The sequence below is a fragment of the Symphalangus syndactylus genome, chromosome 11, assembly GCF_028878055.3.
Source record: "Symphalangus syndactylus isolate Jambi chromosome 11, NHGRI_mSymSyn1-v2.1_pri, whole genome shotgun sequence".
In the NCBI taxonomy this organism is placed as follows: domain Eukaryota; kingdom Metazoa; phylum Chordata; class Mammalia; order Primates; family Hylobatidae; genus Symphalangus; species Symphalangus syndactylus.
Window position 1 is genome coordinate 63,597,447 of NC_072433.2, and position 23,269 is coordinate 63,620,715.

Below are 23,269 nucleotides of genomic sequence, written 5' to 3' on the forward strand. Positions count from 1 at the left end.
TTGTTACAAATAAAAAAGAAAAGAAACTTGACTGTAAAGTTATAATAAGATTTTCTTGCGTGGCTTACAAACTAGACCTGACAGCAATTCTAAGAGTCACAATGGGAAATATTTTCAGCACCCACAGCCTTATCACCATGAGACACAGTAGGAATGAATGTCAGGTTGGGGATGGTTAATGGCAACAACTAAGACCTACTATTTGATAGCACAACAGGGTGACTACAGTCAATAAAAACTTAAGTGTACATCTTAAAATAAGTAAAAGAGTGTATGCAATTGGATTGTTTGTAACACAAAGTTACTTAGGGGATGGAAACCCCATTCTCCATGATACTTCGCATTGCATGCCTGTAGCAAAACATCTCATGCACCCAATATATATACCTACCATGTACCCACAAAAATTAAAAGAAAAAAAAAGAAATGAAGCCAGACTCTTAATTTTTTTTTTTTTGAGACAGAGTCTCACTCTGTCCCCCCAGCTGGATCTCTGCTCACTGCAACCCTGCCTCCCAGGTTCAAGCCTCCCAGATTCTCGTGCCTCAGCCTCCTGAGTAGCTGGGATTACAGGCGCATGCCAACATGCCCAGCTAATTCTTAGTATTTTTAGTAGAGAACTTGGTGGAAGTCATGTTCCAGAAGGTCTTGGCTTTGCACTTTTGCTTTTACCCTCTTGGAAAGCTGCTGGAGACCACCACGCTGTAAAGGAGCTGGTCTGGCCTGCTGGAGGATGAGAGGCCCCACGAAGGAGAACCAAAGTGCCCCAGCTAGCAGGCAGCACCAGGGCCCCAGACACACGAGTGAGATAGAATTGGACGTTCCAACCCAGCCCAGTTACCAGCCGAATGCAGTCACATGAGTGACCCCAGGAGAGAGCGGCAGAACTGCCCAGTTGTCGGCCCAGAGTCATGAGAAATAATATATCGTTATTTTAAGCCATAAAATTTTCAGGTAGTTTATTGTACAACACAGCAATCAGGTAACTGATAAATAGGTTATATTATATCATCTAAGCATTTCATTTCAGGATAGCAAGCAGCACACTATACAATGCTATGACAAGGGAGCACTAGGCCCAGTAGGGTTGAGTCACAGTTCTAATTATTTCCAACTGCTTTTAAAATAAAACCCACTTTCTTTACTGGCCCATGTGATGTTACGGCCGCTGCGGGGCTGACCCTGTCAAACTCACCTCCCCTCTCTTTTGCTTACTCTGCCCCAAACATACTGGCCTCCTTTTTGTCCCTGGAATAGGTCACAGAATTTGGCAGTACTGGGTCATTGGTAAACTTGAGTTGTACCAGACATAGTGAGCATTTAGATGCCAGAGTGTCACATTAAAGAATGAATGGTAAAAAGATGTAGGTGAGGTGATTCACTGAGTGCGTCAGTGAAAGGGAAAGAGAGAAAGAAAATAACCTAGATGAGGCAGCAGGGTCAAATATAAGGACTTGAAAATGTTACTTATCATTAACTTTTATTTTTCCTGATTACAAAGGTAACTCGTGCTTCTTTCGAAATTTTTTTTTTTTGATGTTTAAATTTTATTTAATAAAAATACAGTTTTCTTTTTAAATCAACAAATAACATTGTTTTTCAGAAATCATCTTCTCATATGCTGCTCCTTAGTTATGGCTTAAGAGCTACCCAAAGACTTTAGTGGGTAGGCAGAGGGGAATAGAAATGCAGAATCCTCCTTTCAATAGCCTATATACGGTTATCTCCTACACTCACTACACACGTTTGGGCATGTAGAACTTGCCCCAGTATTTCCCCTTGTGGGTCAAGTCATATGGGCTCAGTACTTTCCGTATGCCCAGCATGTTGGCAGTGGCTATTCGCTCAAATGTCCAGGGGTTTTGGTTGTTACGTTCTCTTTCCTCTTGATCTTTTCGCATCTTCTCTAGAGTCTCGCGGCTCACAGCCTTTGCTGCGAAGGGCAACTTGTGGGCAACCTGGTCAAGGAAACCTTGCACTTCTTCGAATTCACAACGCCCACCCATCTCTACAACAAGGCGGCCAGCCTTCACAGGTGTCACGTAGTGGTCAATGGCACCTTTGCCTCCCCCCATGCGTTGCCCAACACTTTTGCGAGTGATGGGCTTGAAAGGGGCTGGTACTCGCCATTTGGCAAACATGTTCTTGGGGTCCATAGAGCGGTTGATTGTCAGGCGCATCATTTCAAAGTGGCCCCAATGCAGGTAGCCACCACCCAATGCCAAGATTGCAAAATTGCCTTCTGTAAACTCCGTAGCTTCAGTGGAAGGTCCCCGTATGTCACTTAAATTTTTAGGTTCTCTTCTTACTTTTGGCACAAGTGGTACCCTTTCAATAAATCTAAGCTTGGGTTTTTCAGGAATGGAAACATCTTCAAAACTTGGTACTGGGAGCAGTGTCTTTAGGCCAGCACTGGCAGGGAGGGGTGCCCAAGAATCTGACAAGGGCACCCGCAGGAGCGGCGCACTAGCGCGAGCCAGCAGCCTCCACATGGTCACAGGCGTCCGGCGGCGCGGAGCTCCCCCAGCGACTCCAGCTGTCTCCTGCACCAAGGTAGGCAGCAGACCTCTACTACCGAGCTGGAGGAATAGGCTCAGGACACTGCTCAGTGGGACTTTTGAAATTTTTTAATATACCCAAAATATTGGAATATTAAATATAGGAGAGCAAAGGGTCCAAACTTTCATCTCTTCCCCATCTTCCATGTGATTCTTCACTTATTGGCTAATGAATTTAGATACTATTATCTGCATTCTGTTACCTTGGCTTGTTGTATACATGGCTGCATAAATCGCTATACACACAGGAAATGTCTGTACAATATCTATTGTTGGCCACAGATGTACTTCCACCAGCTATTTGTACAAAGCAATCATTTTCCGTTATTTATCTTTCACAGAGTATATTTGTTTAACACAATACAAAATACTGCTAGCACCCAGCTAATTTCACAGCAAAACTAGAAGGCCATTGGCTTTATTTGTAGATTGTCACTGTAATGCCATATAGATGCCACTTAAAAAAATCTCAATTACTTGTTTTACATGATTGAAAACGACCCTTTGAGAAAGGGTTAAATAAATCTATTTCACTTGTTAAATTCATATCATGAAATGCGCAGGTCTTGATCTAACTCTCAGGCTGAGATAATTCATGGAAATCATGTGCTTAAGGTTTATTCTCCCAATTGTAATCTCCACCAAAAATTAAGGATTAGAGAAATACCTGCCTATTAAATATGCTGAATATTATATTGAGCATTTAAAATACAGTTAAATATCTAAAGATGGGCCAGGTGCACTGGCTTATCCCTGTAATCCCAGGACTTTGGGAAACCAAGGCAGGAGGACCACTTGAGCTCAGGAGTTTGAGACCAGCCTGGGCAACACAGTGAGACCCCATCTCTAAAAATAAAAATGAAAATAATTTTTAAAATGAAAAAATATACTATTTGTGTGCTTAGAGATAAGAAAAAATAAACTAAGCAGGAACAAACTGGTTAGAAACTATATTAAATTCGTAATATTTAAAATTATATATATATATATATAAAAGAATCAGAAGATGAGTGACTCAAAATCAAAATAATCAAGCTTACATAGCTTTTGGGGAACAGGCCTGGGTTGAAAGGGTCTGCCTGATTCCAGAGGCTGGAATCATGGAATTGCTGAACCAAGTACCGTACAATGCCTCAATTCATGTGTGCAGACACACCTACACCTATACACACACCCACACACACCACACATCACACAACAGATGTGTGTGTAATTGGCCAAATGCTCTATGGCATAGTAATTAGGTGCCAGCTCTTGCTGTTTCTCTGTCTGCTCTGTTCCCCCAGTCTTCCTTGGAGTTTCATGGTACTGGCAAGACAACCTAAATAAAAGGCTTGCTAACTTCTCACTCCTCTTCTCCACAGCCTCCAGACCCATTTTTCTTTTCTTTTTTTTCTTTTTTTTTTTTTTTTTTTGAGACGGAGTCTGGCTCTCTCGCCCAGGCTGGAGTGCAGTGGCGCAATGTCAGCTCACTGCAAGCTCTGCCTCCTGGGTTCACGCCACTTTCCTGCCTCAGCCTCCCGAATAGCTGGGACTACAGGGGCCTGCCACCACGCCCAGCTAATTTTTTTGTATTTTTAGTAGAGACAGGGTTTCACTGTGTTAGCCAGGATGGTCTCGATCTCCTGACCTCGTGATCTGCTGGTCTCAGCCTCCCAAAGTGCTGGGATTACAGGCATGAGCCACCGCGCCCCGCCAGACCCATCTTTCATGTCAGAATCTGACCTCTGCTTTCAGCAAGCTGTGAGACTGACCATCAGAGTGGAGCAGTGGTCAAACTCTTAGACTCTGGAACCATTCTTGGTTTGAGTCTTGGCTCTACTACTTTCTAGCTGTGAGCTTGAGCTTCTTGGTGAGCCCTGGTGCTGTACAGCCCTGATCCGTAAGATGATGATAATAGCATCCACCTCCAAAGATTATTGGGAGGATTAAATGAGTGACTGCAGGTAAAGTGCTTAGAATGACATCTGGCACAAAGCAAGGCTCAACAAGTGCTGGCAACTACTATTCTTGAATCCTAGCCTCTTGCTCTACCCTCTGGCTCTCCATTGTCTATGAATGAGGCTCCTTCAATTTGAGGGGATTTGCTCCTTGCCCAGCTCCAGCTCCAGGGAGCCTAGCAGACTTAGGCAGTCTCCCCATTGTCTACCTCCCTCCAGAGGCAGTAGATCCAGACACTGCAGGTATAGTTAATAAATTACCTCCTGTGTGTAATAGCTACAACAAACTGGATAAAGGTCACAGACCTCCACAGAGTGCTCGTGTAGCTTAATTACTATCTTAAAAGTAGGCCCTGACTTTTATTTATTTATTTATTTTTTTGAGACAGAATCTCACTCTGTCACCCAGGCTGGAGTGCAGTGGTGTGATCTCAGCTCACTGCAACCTTTGCAACCTGGGTTCAAGTGATTCTCCTGCCTCAGCCTCCCGAGTAGCTGGAATTACAGGCGCATGCCACCATGCCCAACTAATTTTTTTGTATTCTTAGTAGAGACAGGGTTTTGCCATGTTGGCCAGGGTGGCCTTGAACTCCTCACCTCAAGTGATCCACCCGCCTCGGCCTCCCAAAGTGCTGGGATTACAGGCATGAGCCACCGCATCTGGCCAGCCCCAATTTTTGAGAATCCATATTCATTCATTTATCCAATAAATACTCATTGAGTTCCTACTATGTTCCAGGCACTGTGGAGGCTATGTCATAGAAAAAAAAAACACAGAAAAATAATGAAGTCAAGCATAAATAACTAGACATCAGCAGTTTAAGGGCAAAATGCAGATCAGCAAGTATTTTTGAGCAACTCATTATAAATGCTATTTCAAGATATAATTTGAATGGCCCCAATAAACAATGAATTACACTGCTGTGTAAGAGCCATTTGGATGCAAGTTCAGTTGTGGGTGACAGATAAAAATGCCCCAGTTATGTAATTTTGGTTGGAGGCCAGTCATCATTCAGTTTAAACATCTATTCCCAATGACAGGATGTAAGGAACAGCTGAATCAAGAAAATGTGAATCTGTTGTGCAGATCAGGATAAGGGGAGTTCCACTTGGGTCTGACAAATGTTGAAATGGCACTAATGTGATTTTTAAGCCTTCGAAAATAACCCACAAAAGACTACATGACTGGGGGGGAACATGGAGGGAATCCGATTTAATTTAAAAACCCTAAGTCAGGAAATGAAGACAGTTAATAGTAATTTACCCACCTTGCATATTTGTGGCATTCAAAATACTGAATTTCCTGACAAAGCGTGAGAAGCAGAGGAGGAGGAAGTTAACATTCCTTGGGTCTGGGAGTATCATTCATTACTTCCCCTCTTCCGCCCAATGACAAGAGCAGGTCTGCTGTCCTTTTAATAGTTGAGGAAACTGAGGCTCACGGATTACTTAGGGCCATGCTGCAAGGAAGCAGTCTAGCAGGATTTTGAACTCCCGTGTGCCTGCCTTTCAAGCTTCTCCACTCTTACAAGTGAACAGGTTTGTTGTTGTTTTTGAGACTCAGTCTCTCTCTGTCACCCAGGCTGGACTGCAGTGGTGAGATCTCGGCTCACTGCAACCTCTGCCTCCCAGGTTCAAGCAAGTCTCCTGCCTCAGCATCTCAAGTAGCTGAAATTACAGGTGCCTGCAACCACACCTGGCTAATTTTGGTATTTTTAGTAGAGACAGGATTTCACCATGTTGCCCAGGCTGGTCTCGAACTCCTGGGCTCAAGCAATCCTCCCGCCTCGGCCTAAGTGGTGGGATTACAGGCATGTACCACCATGCCTGGCCACACATGAACAGTTTTAACAACCCACATTTTCTACATTCCTTTATCATTCATTATAAAATTTAATGCTCTGTTCAAGCACCCTGGAGCATTTGACATCTAGACTGTTTTCATTTAGTCTCAGGAGTAGCTCATCTGTAGGATGTCAACGATGAAATATGAGTTGGCACAAGGATGCCTCATTAATCTCTAATACAATTAGAAATTTATCTGGTTCTTTCAAAGCATTTTATCACTGCTTAGAGGCTGGAAACTGTTTCTAGCCTCCTTGTTACAAAATTATTTATGGGCAAATATTAGATATGCAACCTTCACGTAAAATCTTAATTACTGCCCTTTTAGCTGATTTCTGTGCCCTCTGAAAGGGTATAAATTAGAAGAATAATGGCCAAGTAAATTAGAATAAAGGTTGCACAATGGAATATACATGCACCAAGGTCTAGAAATGAATCCCCAGCTACAGATCCACTGTAGTCATTTCTCCTTATTCATTCTTATTTCAGAGGAGTGAAAAAAACAGACACAAGGGGAAGAAAAATAAAAACTTTAGTTCATCATTATGGCTCCTCTAGGACAGGACCATGTCTTCTTGTCCCCTCAGTGTGCCCTGGGGTCTGGCCTCATGATCAGCACACAGCAGGGCTTAATGAATGTTTGTTGAACAGAACTAAACACGGGCGACTCATCCTGCTTCATCCTGCTTGTAGATATTGTTTTTTTGGAACATAGTAGGAACTCTGTTGCCTAGGCTGGAGTGCAGTGGTGCACTCTTGGCTCACTGCAACCTCTGCCTCCCGGATTCAAGCCATTCTCCTGCCTCAGCCTCCCGAGTAGCTAGGACTACAGGCACCTGCCACCACGACCCGCTTATTTTTGTATTTTTAGTACAGATGGGGTTTCACCATGTTGGCCAGGCTGGTCTCAAACTCCTGATTGCGTGATCCACATGCCTCAGCCTCCCAAAGGGCTGGCATTACAGGCATGAGCCACCGCGCCCACCAGATATTCTTTACATGTATGAAAACAAAGGTTATTTCACTGTGCTCACTTCATCGTTTGATCATTATATTCCATCCTTTGTTCAATCGAATAAAAGACACAGTGCACTGAATATACTTTGGTCAACAGCAAGATAGGAAAAAGTGATACAATTGCTGAAATGTGACTCGTGAGGTGCTCTTTCTCACTTAGCAGCAGAACAGAAGGCAGAGAGACAAAGCCATCTAACAATGGTATGGCCAGGCTGAAGGTCTGCTCTGGGAACACTCTTCAGCCCAGCCTCACTCCCCTTCCACTCAGCCACACCTTGCACCTGTTTAACACCACAGGATACCTACCAACTGTATCACACCACAATCTGATACAATTTCTGATGATTATCATAGCAGTAGTCGAAACACAGATGATTGGGGAAGGTCAGTAATGAGTAGTGGACAAGAATTAAATTGTCAGGAAAAGCCAAGTGAGCAAATGAAAAAAGAGAAGAGAATTAGAAGCAGTTTAAATTTGATAACCGAAGGCAAGTAAGCAGTCTGTTCTTCAGAAAATAGCTATGAATGAAAAAAAATCAGTATCTCTGGGAGCTATTTTGAGGACAGCCTCCAACTCCCATTTACTAGGAGGGATGGAAACCCAGGCTTCAGGATCATCTGGGCCTTGGTTGGAGATGTGTGCTGTTTGTTACTTACTAGATGACCTTGAGTAATGCTCAACTTCTCTGCGTCCCAGGGCCATCCTTGGTAAAAGGGAGGTGATCAAAAAGAGGATCTGGTTCAGAAGGTTATTGTAAGGGTGAAACAAGGTGGTGCATAGGAAGCCAGTGCTGACGCACAACGGGCAATAAATCAATGAGAGGGCTCCTCTGACTTTTTTTTTGAAACAAAGTCTCGCTCTGTCACCCAAGCTGGAGTGCAGTGGCGCCATCATGGCTCACTGCAGACTCAACTTCCAGGGTTCAAGTGATTCTCCCACCTCAGCCTCCCAAGTAACTGGAACCACAGGCATGTGCCACCATGCCCAGCTAATTTTCATATTTTTTGTAGAGATGGGGTTTTGGCATGTTTCCCAGGGTGGTCTCAAATTCCTAAGCTCCAGTGATCTAGACGCCTCAACCTCCCAAGGTGCTGGGATTATAGGCATGAGCCACCACACCGGGCCTTCTCTGACTTTTGATACAATTTCTGATGATTATCATAGCAGTAGTCAAACCACAGGTGACAGGAGAGCAATTACTTGGATTTAATCATCAGTACCTGAATCATTGACTTTATTTTACCTGCTTTTTTGTTTACAGTTCTCATCAGCAGAGTGCCCTCTCTTGTTAGTGAAAATAAGGGATCTGATCATTGTGGTCTTCCCAGGTTCAATATGACAACCATGTCCGTAGTAGCACGTCAGGAGAAAGAGTGGGGAGTGAGGTCCCCAGATTTGAATTCACCAGGCCTATGTGTCAAAACTAGGATTTCTGACAAAGCAATATGAGGAAAACCTTACAACTGTGTCTTTGTTGGGGTGAGAGATGTGAAGCCCCCACCCCCAGTTCCACCTGCAAGGGCTACATGATGGCTGAATTGCATTTAAGAGAGGAGGGAAAGCTGCATGCTGGGCTTGGCCTTGCTGAGTGGGCCATGCAAGCTGAGAGCCACAGCTGAATTGTTCAGGATCCAAAAGGGGTCTGCAGAGTGAGCATGGGGAGGGGGTTCCTGGAGGGTCAGAAATGCTTCCAGAGAGGATTAACGAAGTATTGCTTGATAAGTGCCAACACAACCCTCTTCCCCACCTTCCCATGAGAGGACCCATAAAACAAACCCTCCTTGCAAGATCACTGTGGAATTGGATGGTTTTTCTGGGAACTGGGACCAAGTCCTGAATAAGGACTCTAGATGGCCAAGGAACAAGAGTGACACCACTCAGGTAGCAGGTGTAACCCACCCTATCTGGGAAGTACCTGTACCACTGTATCACTGAGATAAGTTAACATGTATTGAGTTCTTCCTAGGTTCCAGGGACTGGCCTAAGCACTTTACATGAGCTACCTCATTTCATCAGCATAATAATCCCATGAGCAGATGCTATGGTCAGCCTCATTTTACATGGAAGGAAGTGATAATGGCTCAGAAAGATGAAATGACTTGTCCTGGGCTGGGCTGCCAGTTGGGATGGAGGTGGACTTCAAAATCAGGTAACTTTGACTCAAGTGTTGCTCTTAACTGCTACGCTATAAATCAAGGCCCAATTTACTAATTACTTGCATAATTAATATATGGGGGGGTCAGACTGTGCCATTTGCCCCCCACTGTTCTCCCCCATCAACTAAACTCATGAAATAGATGCATATCTTCTTCCCTCATCCCTCCAGGGAATTTCTCCAGGGATAAGTCCAACAGAACAGCCTTCCCAGATAGAAGGAAGCTGGGTTTTGGTCAAGGACATAGTAATAGTGACATTCCCTGGTGTATAATCATGCACTCACTTATTTAATATTTATCAAGGGCCAACTCTATGTTCACCATGTGCTAGGCATTGGATAGCATTGACTAGAGATATAAAAATAAATCAGAGAATCTGTCCTCAAGGAACTTAAAATACGGGGGGAGACAGACATGCATAAAATTAAGTATATGTGGGCTAAGAATGTCTTAATTAAGGATGTCTTAATTTGCCATAAAATGAGGAACAGATGAAATACTCTGAAATCTGAGAGTTGGGATCAATTACTTCTAGTTTGAGCCCAGCAGGGAACTGGAAGCTTGAGAGAGAAGTTATGGAGCTGAGTTTGGAAAAACAAGTAGAAGTTAAATATGCAGAGAAGAGGAGCTCAGGGATTTTTTTCTAAAAAAAGCAGGAGCAGATGCACAGAGGCCGTGAGGTGGGGGCTGGTGGAGCGAACTCAAGTGGTTCTGCTTGGGTGGAGGGTACCATCGGGAAGGGGAGCACTGCGGGGGAGGGACGGAGGGAGGAAGGAAGGAAGGAATCATTGAACAAATGAACTAGGCAGAGCCTTGAAAGCTAGGCTGAGGGCTAGTGACTTCATTATGTGGATCCACTGTTGTCAAATGGTGAACCACGGCCCAGAGGTGTATCCCAAATTCTTCCTTTCTAAGCGTGCTACCCAAATTCTGATCAATGTCTCATCATCCATTTCTGCCTCAAGTAAAGACACAACTGTCATGGTGAGGCCTGTCAAAGGAATGTTATGCTGAGCAGATTAAGTGGCAGGCAATTAGGGGGAGGTATAATATGGAGTGATTAAGAGGCAAGTGGGGCAGGATACTGTCAAGGCATTGCTGAGGAAACATCGGGTATTTGCTAGAACATGGGAAAACCTTATTTCCTCAGTACATAGAAGTACCAGCACGGCAGTAGGCAGTTCTCAGATGGGAACCCTGTGCTGAAGGGCAACTAGTTGGGTGATATCATTAACTATGGATAATTTTATAGACCCAGGATGTGTCAAACTCATTGGGGCTTACACCGTCATTACTGCCGACTTTTTTAGTATCTTTTTTTTTCATTTTGAGACAGGGTCTTGCTCTGTTTCCAGGCTGGGGCGCAGTGGCATGATCATGGCACACTGCAGCCTCAACCTCCAGGGCTCAGTTGATCCTCCCACCTCAGCCCCATGAGCAGCTGGGACTACAGGTATGCACCACCATGCCTGGCTAATTTTTTTTTTTGTAAATACTGGGTCTCACTTTGTTGCCCAGACTGGTCTCGAACTCCTGGGCTCAGACCATCCTTCTGCCTTGGCCTCCCAAAGTGCTGGGATTATGGGCATGAGCCACTGTGCCCGGCCTTTAGTATCATTTTGAATCATTTAATCTGGATTTGACTCCTAACTCTGCCATTCACCCTTGATCATGTTTCAGGCCTCTGTGTCCCTACATTTTCTCCTCTGCAGAGTGCAGATAATAATAATAGAAGGAAGCTCACATGGCTGGGGAGAGCAACTGCAATAATGGAAGATGCAGCACTCAGCAAAGTGCCTGGCACAGAGTGAGTGCCTGGTCAATAATAAATGTTGTAATTTTACTCTCTTCATCTGGATCATCCAAAATTCTAGAATTCAAAACTGTGCAGGGAACACATACACCCAAAGTATCCAGTGAACTACGGAAAAGAGGGAAACTCTAAGGGTATCCACGTGGGCGTAGGCCAGCATCAGAACTCGGTTTGTACTGAGTTTACCAAGTTTTTGCCCAGTATCTACAAAAAAAAAAAAAAAATTAGCCAGGAGTGGTGGTGCCTACCTGTAGTCCCAGCTGCTCAGGAAGCTGAGGTGGGAGGATCAACTGAGCCCTGGGGGTTGAGGCTGCAGTGTGCCATGATTACGCCACTGCACCCCAGCCTGAAAACAGAGCAAGACCCTGTCTCAAAAAGAAAAAAGATACTAAACTAAAACTTCCCTGCAGAGAAGTTGATTCTCTGCAGTGTGATGTTAACTGTTATTTACTGAGCACTTACTGTGTTCCAAGACTCTCTGCAAGCAGTTTACATTCATGACAGTTGGCATGGAGTAGAGAGATGCCAGGGGGAACAATCAATCCAGAGCCAAGTAGGAAGTAAGCAGAGTTTTGTGGGACTTTTTTTTTGAGCCGGGGGTCTTGCTATTGCCCAGGCTGGAGTGCAGTGGCGTGATCATGGATCACTGCAAACTCAAACTTCGGGCCTCAAGGGATCTTCCTGCCTCAGCCTCTTGAGTAGCTGAGACTATAGGTATGCACCACCATACCTAGCTAATTTTTTAAAAAAAAAATTTTTTTAGAGATGGAGGTCTCACTATGTTGCCCAGTGATCTTGAGCTCCTGGCATCAAGTGATCCTCCCACCTCAGCTTCCCAAAGTGCTGGGATTATAGGCATGAGCCACTGTGCCTGGCCAAGGAGAGCTTTAATCAGTGCATGTAATAAACAGAAGCTGAAGACCCAAGAAACCTGGTGGATGCCAAACTGCACAGGAGAAGGGCAGGCAGGAGGCCAAGCAAGGCGGAAAAGCTCTCTGGAGTCCAAGTGGCCAGACAGATGGCAGCGCATGTATGTGCACAACTAGATGGTGTGGCTGGAACTGGGTAAGTGACCCCAAACACAGGCTTTCCCTCCCGAAGAGGTCATCTGGAGAACAACTTGATGGTACCAAGACAATGAGCTATCATCTGATAATAATGAATGATTGAGAATCTTAAAATAAAGAAATCCTGCCAAACAACTGACCTCAAAACATTTTTCTTTCTTCGCTTGGTGAAGCAGACTAGCCATTCCGGGAAGCAGAACAGGAAAGATGAAAGTTTCCAAATATTCTTTGGGAGAACCTAAAACAAACAAACAAAAATTCCCCCTGCAAATCCCCAGTGGCCCAAGCTAATCTGGGAGAAATGTTTACTTTTCAGCCAGAAAAAGGTACTGTCCATTCAATCACATGATCTTAGATGTTATATTTTGTTCCAGACTGCAGAGCTGGGCTGTATAGCTAAAGTAACTTAAAATGTCCCTCTGAGCCTCTATAGTCTGGTGAAGATGTAGGAAGTATCCTACATAAGGCCAGGTCCACCAGCTTGTTATGCCCCAAAGCAGGAATAGCAAGGGGGCCAGTGTGGCCGGAGGGACAAAAACAAGGGGAGTGTGGTAGGAAATGGGAGCACAGAGGAATTGGGAGTGAGAGTATAATGGGTAAGGTCTTAAGGTCACGGTAATAAAGGCAGTCATTAGCCAAGGCCCAAGGCATGCAGAAGGCACAGAACAAACCAGCAGGAGAGGGTCTGGTACCAGGGAGGGCCCAAAGAACTATGACTCAGATCTGCAGTATACACCCCTGCTTCCACACACAAAGCAGGGAAGCATGATGATGTTTTCTTCTAGTTTTTACTTTTTTTTTTTTTTTTTTTGAGACAGAGTCTCACTCTGTCGCCCAGGCTGGAGTGCAGTGGCACAATCATAGCTCACTGCATCCTGGACCTCTCAGGCTCAAGCAATCTTCCCACCTTAGCCTCCCCAAGTAGCTGGGACTGCAAGTACCTGCCACCACGCCCAGCTAATTTTTTTTTTCTTGCTCTGTCGCCCAGGCTGGGACGCAGTGGTGCGATCTCAGCTCACTGCAACCTCTGCTTCCCGAGTGCAAGCAATTCTCCTGCCTCAGCCTCCCAAATAGCTAGGGTTACCAGTGTGCACCACCATGCCTGGATAATTTTTTTTTTTTTTTGTGATGGAGTCTCGCTCTGTTGCCCAGGCTGGAGTGCAGTGGCACGATCTCAGCTCACTGCAACCTCCGCCTCCCAGGTTCAAGCAATTCTCCTGCCACCATGCCCAGCTAATTTTTGTATTTTTAGTAGAGACAGGGTTTCACCATGTTGGCCAGGCTGGTCTCGAATTCCTGACCTCAAGTGATCCTCTTGCCTCAGCCTCCCAAAGTGCTGGGATTATAGGCATGAGCCACTGCATCTGGTGATAATTTTTTTTTAAATTTTTTTAGAGATGTAGAGATGGGATCTCCTTGGGCTCAAGCAATCCTCCTGCCTTGGTCTCTCAAAGTGCTGATATTACAGGCATGAGCCATCACAGCTGGCTACATTTGTTTACTGTTCTCTTTTCCTACTTTTCATTTAATGTAAAATCAAAGTATGCTTTTTGTTACTTATCTTTATTACATTTTTAACCTTAAAGATAAATCAGTGAAATAAAGGACATTTCTCTTAAAAATAAAACAAGAACACATTCTTTCTTATGTATGTGGTCTCTCTGAGGTCTATCTGTCCGCCTCCATACCCACCCTGTGGTTCTGCAATGGTAAAAGCCCCAAATTATAAAAGATGGCATCTCTCTTACTCACATGTTTTTGGGTTGACTGTTTCCGATTTATCTTGAGGACAGGGTGTATGTGAGATCATGGTGAAATGGGAAACTGGAAAATAGTGCTCTGTACTGAAGCCATGAAAAAGCATTTCCTCTACTGGCGCAACCTGGAGGCAGACAGGGGAGGGGGGGCAATTCATTCAAACAGCTTAAATAATTGTATTTTCTGGTATAACCTTATGAAGGAATAAAATTCTACATCAGACTTCAAGGTTCAAGGGGGTACGCTGAGCACAGATCTTTGTCTCCCTTCCCTCCTGAGACACCTATAAACAACAAGGCAGAAACTCCTGATAGAGAAAAGAAGGAGCATCTGCGGATGAGACATTTGTAAACATATCCAAAACACCAGGGATGAAGCCTCACTCAAGAAGCAAGAAGCTCACGCCTGTAATCCCAGCACTTTGGGAGGCTGAGGCAGACGGATCACCTGAGATCAGGAGTTCAAAGCCAGCCTGGCCAACATGGTGAAACCCCATTTCTACTAAAAATACAAAAATGTAGCCGGGCGTGGTGGCGGGTGCCTGTAATCCCAGCTACTTGGAAGGCTGAGGCAGGAGAATTGCTTGAACTCAGGAGGCGGAGGCTGCAGTGAGCTGAGATCGCGCCATTGCACTCCAGCCTGGGCAGCAAGAGTGAAACTCCATCTCAAAAAAACAAATAAATAAAAGAAGCAAGAGTGGAAGCAACAGTCACAGGAGGAAGCTGCCCCAGAGGACAGATGTCCATCCTCCCAAAAGATCCCAAAGGGACTCAACACTCAAGTTGACAGGCACTGCACAGGGTGGGAACAAGAATGGAATGATACATGGCGAGGCTGGGTGGAAATCCGGCTGGGCTAACTTGGCCTGCTGCCCACACTCCCCTCAGGCTTCTTTCTGGTCCCTCAATATCATAAAGCTGTGTTCACACCAGCTGGATCTCCAGCTCCCCCTCCTCTCCAGGAACTCTTCTGTAAACCAATGAAACAGCCTGAAAAGGAGTAGAACATTTAGAACCACTTAGGGCACTATGATGGTAGCGAAAGAAAAAAAAATTGGGCTGGGCGTGGTGGCTCATGCCTGTGATTCCAGCACTCTGAGAGGCCAAGGAGGGCAGATGTCTTGAGTCTAGGAGTTTGAGACCAGCCTGGGCAACATAGTGAGACCTCATCTCTACTAAAATTAAAAAATAATTAGCTGGCACTGGTGGCATACGACTGTAGTCCCAGTACTTTGGGAGGAAGAGGCGGGAAGATCGCTTGAGCCCAGGAAGTGAACTACTGCACTCCAACCTAATGACAGAGTGAGACCCTGTCTCAAAAAGAAAGAAAGAAAAAGTTGATTTAGAGACCCCCCCACCGCCGCCCAATCCCAAAATACCGACTCTCTGCCTGTTCACCCTGAAGAAAAGTCGGCCAGTGGACAATCACCCTTCATGAGCACCCAGTCAGTGTTTTGCTGATATTCATAGAAGAGACCCATCCAGAAAACAAACCCACATGTACAGCAGTAGGAGAAAGCCACACCAGCCGTGATACTGTGATGGTTAATTTTCAGTGTCAACTTGACTGGAGTAAGGGATACCTAGGTAACTAGCAGAGCATTATGTCTGGATATGTCTGCAAGGGTTTTCTGGAAGAGACTGGTGTATATGTTGGTGGACTGAGTGGAGATCTATCCTCAGTGTGGGCAGGCACCATTGGATTGGCTGAGGGCCTGGAACGAACAAAAAGTTGAGGAAGGCTGAATTCTTGCTCTCTTCTGGAGCTAGGACGCCCTTCTTCTCCTGCCCTTGGACCTCAGAACTCCAGGTTCTCTGGCTTTGAGACTCCAGGGCTCTCACCAGTGGTCCCTGGGGCTCTCAGAGGCTAATTAAGTCCAGCTAGATTTCCATGTAACCCTGCAATGTATCATAAACAGAGGCCCTCAGACTGGTAGTTACACTGTTGTTTCTTCCTGGCTCTGAGGCTTTTGGATTTGGAATGAGCCACTCTACCAGCTTCCCTGGTTCTCCAGCTTGCAGACAGCCTAATGTAGGAGTTCTCAGCCTCCATAATCGTGTGAGCCAATTACCCCAGAAAATCCCCTCTCATATATGTATCTCTCTATATATCCTACTGATTCTGTCTCTCTGGAGAACCCTAATATACCAGCTATATAGAAAAATCCACTCAGGACCATTGTACGTTTTAAATAAACAATCAAATCTCTTTATACAGGTCAAGAAGATCATAGCACAAGAGACGAAGATCAACACATATTGTCAGAACAGCTGACCCTGGAAGAAGCACAGAGAATTCAGGGAAGAGAACTGTGATTTTTATCTGCAGAGAAATTTGAGAAAGAATCACATCCATAAAGCAAGAACAGGATGCTAGGAGAAAAGGAACAATCACAGAACAAGAAAAGTTTTTAGACGCAATGTCTCTGTCAGAGGCAGCGGCAGTGATGGAAATTAATAGAAGTCGAGAAACAGGTTTTGATTCCATCTGTGTTACCGTGCTCAAGTCCCTTCATCTCTCAGAGCCTTGCTTTTTAAAAATTTTAAACTCTGTTAAGCTCCTAATTCCAAGGTAGACTTCATGAGGGCCTCTCTTCCTGGCTGCCCTGTCCTTAGCCCTCTCTCCTTAGCACAGTCTTCATCTTGTCTACCCTGGCATGCAGAGAAACTTGGTCTATCTGCAACTGTCCCTCACATGGACACAGTGTTAGATCCACTGCAAAGGCTCTTCTCATCCAGGATCTCATGTGAGCCCCACAGAAGCCCTGTGAGTTAGTCAAGGATTATCTGTCCCACTTAATAAATGCAGAAACCTGGCTGGGAGCAGTGGCTCACATCTGTAATCCCAACACTTTGGGAGACTGAGGCAGGCAGATCACTTGAAGTCAGGAGTATGAGACCAGCCAGGACAACATGGTGAAACCCCGTCTCGACAAAAAATCCCAAGCACGGTGGCGGGTGCCTGTAGTCCCAGCTACTGAGGTTGCAGTGAACTAAGATTGTGCCACTGCACTCCAACCTGGGCGACAGGGCAAGAGCCTGTCTCAAAAAATAGATTAGATAGATAGATAGATAGATAGACCGACAAATAGATAGATAGATGCCGAAACTAACGCTCAAAGACGTTATGTGATGCCCTCTAAGTCAAACTGTTTTTGTTTTTTTTTGTTGTTTTTTTTTTGAGACAGAGTCTCGCTCTGTCGCCCGGGCTGGAGTGCAGTGGCGCAATCTCGGCTCACTGCAAGCTCCGCCTCCCGGGTTCACGCCATTCTCCTGCCTCAGCCTCCGAGTAGCTGGGACTACAGGCGCCCGCCACCGCGCCCGGCTAATTTTTTGTATTTTTTAGTAGAGACGGGGTTTCACCGTGGTCTCGATCTCGTGACCTCATGATCCGCCCGCCTCGGCCTCCCAAAGTGCTGGGATTACAAGCGTGAGCCACCGTGCCCGGCCAAACTGTTAGTATTAGAGCTGGGATTGGCCCCAAGTTTCTGGTTCTCGCTCCAGTGCCTTCTCTTTCCCACCTCCTGAACTCAGTGACATTGACAGGCCATCAATGCTATTCTCATTTAAGAGCTTCTTGCTTAGGTTGAGGCCTGGGTAATACTCACCGTAATCACAGGCTCCTGTTTGACTTTATATCCTTCTGGAAAGGGAGGCTGCTCAGCTTCATACTCTAAAGGGAAGGGAAAAAAATCCTCAATTCCATACTTCACTAGAGTTTCTGGTGTAATTTCCTTCTCTCTGAATAAAACATTCTTATTTTGGCTGGTGGTGTACAGAAATGAAAAAACAACTGGCCATGACAGGTTAACATTTAATGTAATTTAAAGTTAACATTTGATGGTATTTAAAATCAGCAAGAGGCCGGGTGTGGTGGCTCACACCTGTAATCCCAGCACTTTGGGAGGCCGAGGCAGGAGGATCACCTGAGGTCAGGAGTTCGAGACCAGCCTGGCCAACCAGATGAAACCCCGTCTCTACTAAAAATACAAAAATTAGCTGGGCATGGTGGCTGGTGCCTGTAATCCCGGCTACTTGGGAGGCTGATGCAGGAGAATCAGTTGAACCCGGGAGGCAGAGGTTGCAGTGAGCCAAGATCCTGCCACTGCACTCCAGCCAGCCTGAAAGACAAGAGCGAGACTATCTAAAAAAAAATTATTAATAAAATAGGCCAGGAGCGGTGGCTCATGCCTGTAATCCCAGCACTGACCTAATCTCCCTAATTTAAAGTCAGCTGGTTAAAAGCTTTAAACATATCTGGAAAATCTTCTGACAGCCACACCTAGACTAACGTTTGATTGAATAACTGAGGTGTGTTCACGAGGTGGCAAGAATATTGGGGGCTATCTTAGAATTCTGCCTACCATATCAGCCCAAGCTCTACCATTTTTCTTCCTCTCCGGCAAGCATGTAAATTCACCCTTCTTCCCCAGCTGCCTTGGGAACCATTGATATAGTGTGAAATTGTTTATTTGGGTTTAAAATGTATACATTTATACTTCTTTCTGATTACAAAAGCAAGACATACTTATTGAAAGAAAATTTCAAATAACATAGGGATGTCTTATGTAGAGTGTAAAAGTCACACCTAGTCCTATTGCAACCCTAAAACCATTGTTAGATATGGCATAGATCCAACCAAATTTTTTTTTTGGGGGGAGGCGGGGGGGGGCGACAAAGTCTCGATCTGTTGCCCAGGCTGGAGTGCAGTGGCGTGATATCGGCTCACTGCAACCTCTGCCTCCCGGGTTCAAGAAATTCTCCTGCCTCAGCCTCCCGAGTAGCTGGGACTACAGGCACATGCTGCCATACCGGACAAATTTTTTGTATTTTAGTAGAGATGGGGTTTCACCCTGTTGCCCAGGCTGGTCTCGAATTCCTGAACTCAGGCAATCCGCCCGCCTTGGCCTCCCAGTGGTAGCATGCCAATGTATTTACTAATATATGTATATAATACACGATACATTTGTTTACTTTCAATTTCCCAGGCTAGGTCAAAGTGCCCATGCATAGAACCACATAACACTTTGTCCTTTTTCTTCATAACTCAGTTTTTGCCTTATTTGAAATTTATAAAAATTAGTGACTATCTTTTCTTTTCTTTCTTTTTTTTTTTGAGACCGAGTCTTGCTCTGTCGCCCAGGCTGGAGTGCAGTGGTATGATCTCGGCTTACTACAACCTCCGCCTCCCAGCTTCAAGCAATTCTCTTGCCTCAGCCTCCCAAGTAGCTGGGATTACAGGCACCCACCATCATGCCCGGCTAATTTTCGTATTTTTATAGAGACAGGGTTTCATCATGTTGGCCAGGCTTGTCTCGAACTCCTGATCTCAAGTGATCTGCCCACCTTGGCCTCCCAAAGTGCTGGAATTACAGGATTCAGCCACCATGCCTGGCATTAATGACTATCTTTTCTAATAGGCTATATGTTTTGTGAGGGAAGGGCCCGGATCTGTTGTCTCACCATTATTTCCCCACAGAATACTGGCTGAATGAATGAATGAATGGATGAACAGAACCAACCATATGGTAAGTTACTTTTGATGCCTTATTCATTCATTTATATCTATTGTAAGCCCATTACCTGCTATGAACCATTCTGTGTGTTAAATATGAGACTCCTTTCAATGTTGCTACATACATGACGTGCCACATTTATTTAACCAGTGTACTCTTAATGGGCATTTGGGTTGTTCCCATTATTTTATTATTATAAACAATGTTTCAATGAACATCTTTATACAAACATCATTAATCCACAGAGAGGTATTTTGGTAGGATCCTTAGATGTGGAATTTTTTTTGTCAAAGGAAAAAATAATTTAAAAATTGGGCCAAATTGCCAAACTTTTCTCCAGAAAGTTTAGTCACTTGTACTCCCAATAGTGACACTGCCTGTTTCTCTAGAGTATAATCAGTCTTATACATTAAAAGTTTTTCAACACATGTAAAAGAAAAAAATGGTATTTTCTTTTATTTGCATTTCTTTATTACTTGCTATCATATTTTTTCCAGTGAAATCTCTCAGGAGTTCTGGAGTGGGCACGGTGGCTCACGCCTGTAATCCCAGCACTTTGGGAGGCCAAGGCGGGCGGATCACGAGGTCAGGAGATCGAGACCATTGTGGCTAACATGATGAAACCCCATCTCTACTAAAAATAGAAAACTTAGCCGGGCTTGGTGGCGGGCGCCTGTAGTCCCAGCTACTCGGGAGGCTGAGGCAGGAGAATGGCGTGAACCCAGGAGGCAGAGCTTGCAGTGAGCAGAGACTGCGCCACTGCACTCCAGCCTGGACAACAGAGCGAGACTCCGTCTCAAAAAAAAAAAAAAAAAAAAAAAAAGAAATCTCTCAGGAGTTCACTTAAATTTGATGGAAAAAACACAAATTTCTTCATCATACGATCACAAAAGACATACAGTTGAAATGATTATGTAGAAGTATGAAGTATAGGAAAATACTTTAGCTTCAAGACAATCTGACCTGTTACTTAAAACCTTTGTAACGTTTAAGAGAATCTAACATATTTGAGAATGTCAGTTTTCCCTATGGTTTCAATCTGAAGTATGATTACAGACTGATGCTTTTACATTGAAAGGCATAAAAGAATTTAAGTTTGTAGAGTACTGGACTCTTTAAAACAACTTGATTTACCATAGTTTAATTAATTCCATTTCCAAGAGTTGTTTCAGTGCTTAGAAAAGTGTGCTTATCTGCTCTGTTCTGCATTAGAAATACTTAACTCAGGGGCCCAGGCATGGATTACAGGCTCACACCTGTAATCCTAACGTTTTGGGAAGCCAAGGTGGGCAGACTGTTGGAGCCTACGAGTTCAAGACCAGCCTGGGCAACACAGCAAAACCCTGTCTCTACAACAAATATAAAAATTAGCTGGGTGTGGTGGCGCACGCCTGTAATCCCAGCTACTTGGCAGCTTAGGTGGGAGGATCGCCTGAGCCTGGGAGGTTGAGGCTGTAGTAAGTACGATCACACCACTGCACTCCAGCCTGGGCATCAGCCTGTCTCAAAAAAATAAAAATTAAAAAAATTTTTTTTTAAATCAGGTATATTAAATGTATAAATGTTTACAATCTTTCAATTACCAAAGGTTATAAATGGCATTAATTGATTAGGAGAATTTAATGTTACATGCATATTAAATAAACATTATGAACAAGTGAAAGTTGCTGTTCGTTTTATGCAACAAAGGCAACATTTTAGGAGAGGCAGAGCAGGAGCCTGGAAACTTGTTGGCAGAGTGGAGCCCCTGTGCCACAAGTGAACCCTCTCCCCTCAACTTCTGGGATGTGAGAATAATTAAATGTTTTTGTTTAGGCCATTATGAGTTGGGCTTTCTGCTGTTTGCAGCTGAACATGTTCCTGATAGAAACAATTAAAATATAGCACTGACTGGTGGCCAGGCACGGTGGATCACGCCTGTAATACCAGCACTTTGGGAGGCCGAGGCGGGCAGATCACAAGGTCGGGAGATCGAGACCATCCTGGCTAACACGGTGAAACCCTGTCTCTACTAAAAATACAAAAACAAAATTAGCCGGGCGTAGCGGCAGGCACTTGTAGTCCCAGCTACTCAGGAGGCTGAGGCAGGAGAATGGCGTGAACCCGGGAGGTGGAGCTTGCAGTGAGCCGAGATCGCACCACTGCACTCCAGCCTGGGTGACAGAGCCAGACTCCGACTCAAAAACAAAAAAAAACCCAACAACAAAAATGTAGCATTGACCCACAGTAGCTTATTGGAAGGGGATGGAACAGGAAGGTGATGCTGGGAGTGAATCAGACCAACATTTGACAGGCATATACTATAGTGGGAGGTTGTACCAGGTTGCTGGAGAGCCAGATGAACGGGGCAGAGGAGCTTATGTTCCAGAGAGGGGACGAATGATAAACCAGGGGTTATGATAAGTGAAAGTATTGCTGTAGAGGGCTTCAACCACAGCCTAGAGGAGGGGAAAGGAGCTTTGAAATTGGCCTGAGGAATTACAGAAGGCTTTCCAGAAGAGAGGCCACGTGGACTGAGTCTAGAGAGATAAATGAGAAGGCAGGGATGTTCCAGGAAGAGACAAAGCTTGTGGAAAGGCATGGAGGAGAGGAATAGTATGGTGTATTGGAGGAACAGTTTTGTGTGACTCCAAGTACACAACACAACAGTGGTACCGAAGTGCTTGTTTAAAATGCAGAACTCAAAGACTCACCCCCAAGGAGTCTGGCCCATCAGGCCAGGAAGGGGAGCCAAGGAAGCTGCATTTTTTTTTTTTTTGAAACAGAGTCTCACTCTGTCGCCCAGGCTGGAGTGCAATGGCATGATCTCGGCTCAGTGCAACCTCCTCCTTCTGGGTTCAAGCGATTCTCCTGCCTCAGCCTCCTGAGTAGCTGGGACTACAGGTGCACACTGCCACGCCTGGCTAATTTTTCTTATTTTTTATTTTAGTAGAGATGGGGTTTCACCATGTTGGCCAGGCTGGTCTCGAACTCATGAGCTCAGGCAATCCAGCCCCTTCGGTCTCCTAAAGTGCTAGGATTACAGGCTTGAGCCACCACGCCCGGCCAGGAAGCTGCATTTTAACATGTATCCAGATTTTGATGTAGGTGCTCCCAGTCTATGCTTTAAAACCATGCTCGTGTCTTCTTCAAGGGTTTGAACCTGAGAGTCAAAACAGACTTGAGTTTGCAGCCGACCTTGCCACTTACTTTGGGCAAGTTTCCTAACCTTTCTAAGCCTCAATTTCCTCATCTGTTGCTGAGGCTTAAATGAGAAGTAATGCACCTAGCACAATGCCTGGCACATAAATAGCAGCTCAATAAATGGTTGCCATTAGGATGATTTGGGTGAATGGTATGTCATGAACTAAGAAAACAGAGATGGGACGTTAAGAAGCTTAAGGGTTAAGCTAAGGAGTTTATCACGTAAGCTATGAAAATCATTGTAGGTCACAGCATGATGCGATTAGATTTGAATTTTACAGAGGTTCCTACGACAGCCAGTGGGATGTGGTCTGGAAGGAGGCCTGCCTCAATTAAGAAGCCACAGCAGCAATCTAAGCAGGGGGTGGCAAGCGCCTGATCTAAGGCAGCAGACATGAAGACTGGCGGGGGTGGGG

General features: G+C 44.9%; 2 protein-coding genes across 17 annotated transcripts in view; both read right to left on the reverse strand.

Moving 5' to 3' along the window:
* IQCK (IQ motif containing K) overlaps positions 1–23,269 on the reverse strand; it is a 140,834-nt gene that overhangs the window by 112,766 nt on the left and 4,799 nt on the right. For 15 of the 16 annotated variants that reach the window (XR_008661066.1, XR_010114257.1, XR_010114256.1 and 12 more), the window contains exons 2-4: positions 17,763–17,827; positions 14,150–14,279; positions 12,538–12,635 (exon numbers count right to left, since the gene is read on the reverse strand). Coding sequence is in view for 5 of the 16 variants with exons in the window: in XM_055299050.1 (XP_055155025.1) it covers positions 12,538–12,635; positions 14,150–14,279; positions 17,763–17,827 (293 nt within the window). In the remaining 11 variants the exon portion in view is untranslated. The remainder of the gene's footprint in view (positions 1–12,537; positions 12,636–14,149; positions 14,280–17,762; positions 17,828–23,269) is intronic. The other variant, XR_008661069.1, reaches the window with a different exon arrangement.
* LOC129493190 (large ribosomal subunit protein uL16m) lies at positions 1,513–3,105 on the reverse strand. The gene has a single exon (XM_055299054.2). The coding sequence runs from the start codon at positions 2,490–2,492 to the stop codon at positions 1,737–1,739; it is 756 nt and encodes a 251-aa protein (XP_055155029.1). The 5' UTR covers positions 2,493–3,105; the 3' UTR covers positions 1,513–1,736.